Genomic DNA, 4,448 nt, shown 5'->3' on the forward strand with positions numbered 1-4,448 from the left:
CACTGGGAGGACGCAACGGTGGATCATCCTGCCGAGGTAGAGAGGGCCACGCTATAAAATTGTCTGTACCTCAGCAAGTAAAGAACAAGTAACGAATAATAAAGTAAAGTCGGTTCACGGCACATTCAGAAGTTAACGCGGAGCGCATTATATCATACTGTATTGTCATTTGTAATATAGTAGCGTTTCGATCGCATTGTCTTGTAGCATAGCTTCTTCTCAAGTTGATTGGCCAAAAATTATTGCAAAATGGAGGATCTTTCGAGCTTGATCAAACAAAGAGGCCGCACTAAGGCCAAGCTCACTGCATTCAGTAATTATCTCGCGCTGATAGCCATCGAGCCAGAAAGACAAATAGAAATTAACAGTCGTTTAGAAAAAGCAGAAGAATTATGGAATGAATTCGAATTACTACAAAACAAAATAGAAGATCTAGATAACTCTGACATGCAGGCGCAGCAGCGCACAACTTTTGAAGATTCGTATCATGAATTAATAAGCAAGGCCAGGCAAATCAAGCTGAAAGATCATCCAATGTATTCTCAGCCCGCGGCAGGCATATCTCAGGCGATAATTCAGCCGCATGCGGCAGCAATAAACGAAACTGCAATTGTTCAAACGCGCGCGATACTACCAACCATAGATCTGCCAAAATTTGATGGAAATTATGAACGGTGGGTGCCGTTTAGAGATTTATTTGAGTCACTTATAGCGACAAATTCGGTTCTTACAGCTGTTCAAAAATTATACTATTTAAGATCTGCACTGACTGGCGAAGCAGCTAAGATAATAGCCTCGTTAGAAATAACCAACGATAACTATGTTATCGCTTGGGAATTATTAAAAAATAGGTACGAAAATAAACGTTTAATAGTTCAGTATCTCATTCAAGCATTGCTCGATTTAGCGTCTATCAATAAAGAATCGTACTCAGATTTAAGGCAGTTGGTAGATAATGCATCGCAGCACATTCAAACCTTAACAAAGCTTGAGCAGCCTGTCGCCAGCTGGGGCACATTATTAATTCACATTATATTACCAAAGGTGGATAAAGGTTCGCGAAGGGAGTGGGAGTTAAAAAGATCTAACAGAGAGGAATTTCCAACTCTAGCGGAATTCATGGATTTTTTAACGAATCGTAGCATGTTTTTAGAGGCGTTATCTCATACGAATCGAAATGCGCAGCCCCCCAGCGACGCGCGCAGCAATAAAGTAACTCAACCGCAAAATAAAAATGTCGCTCAAGCATATGTTTCAACGGACAGGGGAGCTTGCGCAATGTGTTCCAAAAATCATAAATTACACGAATGCAAAGCATTTCTTAGTTTATCAGCGGAAGATAGAAGCGCTGAAGTGAAAAAGAAAAAATTATGCTTCAAATGTCTTAATAGTTTCCATGGTAGAAATTGTAAAGCTCCCAACTGCAAAGAATGTCCCGGGTATCACAATACATTATTACATAGGCTCAAAACAACTTCGGAAACTTCAAATAGCAGTAACTCAAAAACAGAAAGCATTGAGTCCGCGACGGCCAATCAAGGAGTTGCCGTTGTATCAAATAAATGCATAGCTACCTTAAATAATCATAATTTAGAGGGAGGCCCTCAAGTTCTTTTGTCAACTGCCGTCGTTTTGGTGCGTGATAGAGACGGTGCTTCACACGAATGCAGAGCCTTACTCGATAGCGGCTCACAATCTAACTTTATTACAAAGGAACTCAGTAAAAAATTAAATTTAAAACAAAAAACAATCAATATGTCCATCGGGGGCATAAGTAATATACCAATAAAAATAGCTCAACAAACGCAAGCAACCATTCAATCGCGCGTGAATGAATTTAAGACCGATCTTCATTTCTTAATTATTGATAAAATCACAGAACGATTGCCGATACACAAAATAAATAAAACAGCGTTAGATATTCCAAATAATTTAGAACTAGCAGATCCAACATGCCATATTCCCAGCGACGTAGACATGTTATTGGGAGCCTCTATATTTTGGGACCTCATAAGTGGAGGACAAGTCAGAGGATCAAATCAATCCATCGTTTTTCAAGAAAAACGTCTAGGATGGATCGCTGCGGGTCCAATGGAAACGACCAATGCATGTCAGCAGAAAAGATCGTATTGCGGGATGACTACAACCTTACACAAGCAATTAGAAAAATTCTGGAGCATAGAGGAGATGGTGCAATCGCCACCCGTTTCGGAAGAAGAAAAAATATGTGAACAGCATTTTCTAGAAACACATGCCAGGGACTCTGAAGGGCGATTCATAGTGCAGCTACCGCTGAAGGGCAACATAGATGAATTAGGCGAATCCATGGAAACAGCAACAAAACGTTTCAAGGCAATTGAGCGAAAGCTCAAACGGCAACCGGAACTCAAACAGACCTATAGCAGCTTCATATCAGAATACCTAAACCTAAATCATATGGAAGAAGTATTGCAAAAGGACGCACAATGCAAATTATCTTACTATCTTCCGCATCACGCAGTTACTAAGGAAGATAGCGAAACAACAAAGGTCAGAGTAGTATTCGACGCATCTTGCAAAAGCTCCACTGGAATATCATTAAATGACTGCCTAAGGGTCGGACCCACCATACAACAGGATCTGTTTAGCATCATTCTCCGCCTGCGTCAGCACCGATATGCAATGTCTGCAGACATTGCAAAAATGTATCGACAAGTCAAAGTTATTGATGAGCACACTCATTTGCAACGGATTCTTTGGAGATGGAATGAAGATGAGCCTATTCGCACGTTTCGCCTCAAAACAGTCACGTACGGCTTAGCCTGTTCGTCCTTTCTAGCCATTAGATGCCTTCAGGAAATAGCATCGCAACATCAAAAAGAATGTCCTGAAGCAAGTAGGGCCATATTGAACGACTTCTACGTAGACGACCTACTAACGGGGGCATCCACAGTCAAAGAGCTCAAGCAGTTAAGACAAAGTACAACTAAAATACTAAACAGTGCTGGATTCGAACTGCGAAAATGGAGGTCCAACATACCGGAAATTAGCGATAAGAATACTTCCAACAATTCCATGGTGGAGATTGGCGAACCTACAAAAATACTAGGATTATATTGGGACGTAAATCAAGACGTATTTCAATACAGATTGCGGCTGTCAGAAGAAACAAGCAAAATCACCAAACGTAAGGTGTTAACTCAAGTGTCGCAAATATACGACCCCCTCGGATGGTTAGGGCCAAGCATAGTCAAAGCGAAAATATTGCTACAACGCTTGTGGCAAACCAATAAAGGTTGGGATGAGCCAATCTCAGGAGAAATGTTGGAAATGTGGAAGCAGTGGAGATCTCAAATTCACAACGTTCAACAAATTTCAATACCCAGGAGAGTATTAGAGAACCAACAAGATCGAACAGAACTACATGGGTTTTGTGACGCATCTGAAGCGGCATATGGTGCTTGCTTATACATTCGCAGCAGCACGGACGAAAACACATACAACACAAGGCTACTATGCGCCAAATCTAGAATAGCTCCCTTAAAAAAGGTATCACTGCCTAGATTAGAATTATGTGGAGCAGTTTTATTAGCACGCCTTTCCGAAAAGGCTTCACAAGCATTGAACATCACTGTTCATAATACATACTACTGGAGCGACTCAACGATAACTCTATCATGGATCGGGAACGAGCCTAACAAATGGCATACATTCGTCGCAAATAGGGTCGCTGAGATACAGCGCATCACCAACAAGGCAGCATGGTACTATGTAAAATCAGAGGATAATCCCGCCGATCCACTATCAAGGGGAATCAGCCCTGACAAATTAAAATCACAAACAATCTGGTGGGAAGGTCCAAAATTCCTTGCAGCGCAATACGAAAATGCAGCCATACGATTGCAAGGGCAACGAAGGTCACACGCCTGAAGGACGCAAGGTGAATCCAACAATTCTCGCGTCAGTTGAACTTAGTTCTATCATTGAAAGGTTTTCATCACTCGCTAAATTAAAGCGAGTAATAGCTTATTGTCTTAGATTCAAAAACAATTCATTAAAAACCGCAAATCAAACCAGCGGACCGTTGACGGTAAAAGAGTTAGAATCAGCAATATCGGCAATCGTTAAGGTCTGTCAGGCAAGTGAATTTTCACAAGAGTTAAAAGATCTCCATAAAAATAATAGAGTAGATATAAAAAGCAAACTCTCAACGTTACACCCATTCATCGATTCTAGCGGTACCATTCGTGTGGGGGGGAGGCTCCGTCACGCACCAATAGGATATTCACAAAAGCACCCTATCGTATTACCGCAAAAGCATCATCTCACCGAGTTAATTATAAGGGACACGCATTATAAAAACTTGCATGCAGGACCACAAGCGGTCCTAGCGGCAATTCGTAATGATTTTTGGCCAATAGCTGGTAGGAGCGAAGTACGTAGAGTACTGAGAAAATGTATCGTCTGCT

At 41.3% G+C, this 4,448-nt stretch overlaps 1 protein-coding gene across 1 annotated transcript; it reads left to right on the plus strand.

The window, feature by feature from the left end:
* Positions 1 to 249: 249 nt before the first annotated feature.
* On the plus strand, positions 250 to 3,909 carry LOC108762191 (uncharacterized). The gene has a single exon (XM_018509094.1). The coding sequence runs from the start codon at positions 250 to 252 to the stop codon at positions 3,907 to 3,909; it is 3,660 nt and encodes a 1,219-aa protein (XP_018364596.1).
* Positions 3,910 to 4,448: the final 539 nt, after the last annotated feature.

This window comes from Trachymyrmex cornetzi, unplaced genomic scaffold, assembly GCF_001594075.2.
Source record: "Trachymyrmex cornetzi isolate Tcor2-1 unplaced genomic scaffold, Tcor1.1 scaffold28, whole genome shotgun sequence".
NCBI lineage: Eukaryota > Metazoa > Arthropoda > Insecta > Hymenoptera > Formicidae > Trachymyrmex > Trachymyrmex cornetzi.

Bases quoted from the DNA above. Each gene is read 5' to 3' on its own strand.
- LOC108762191 (XM_018509094.1), top strand. From the start codon at position 250: ATGGAGGATCTTTCGAGCTTGATCAAACAAAGAGGCCGCACTAAGGCC.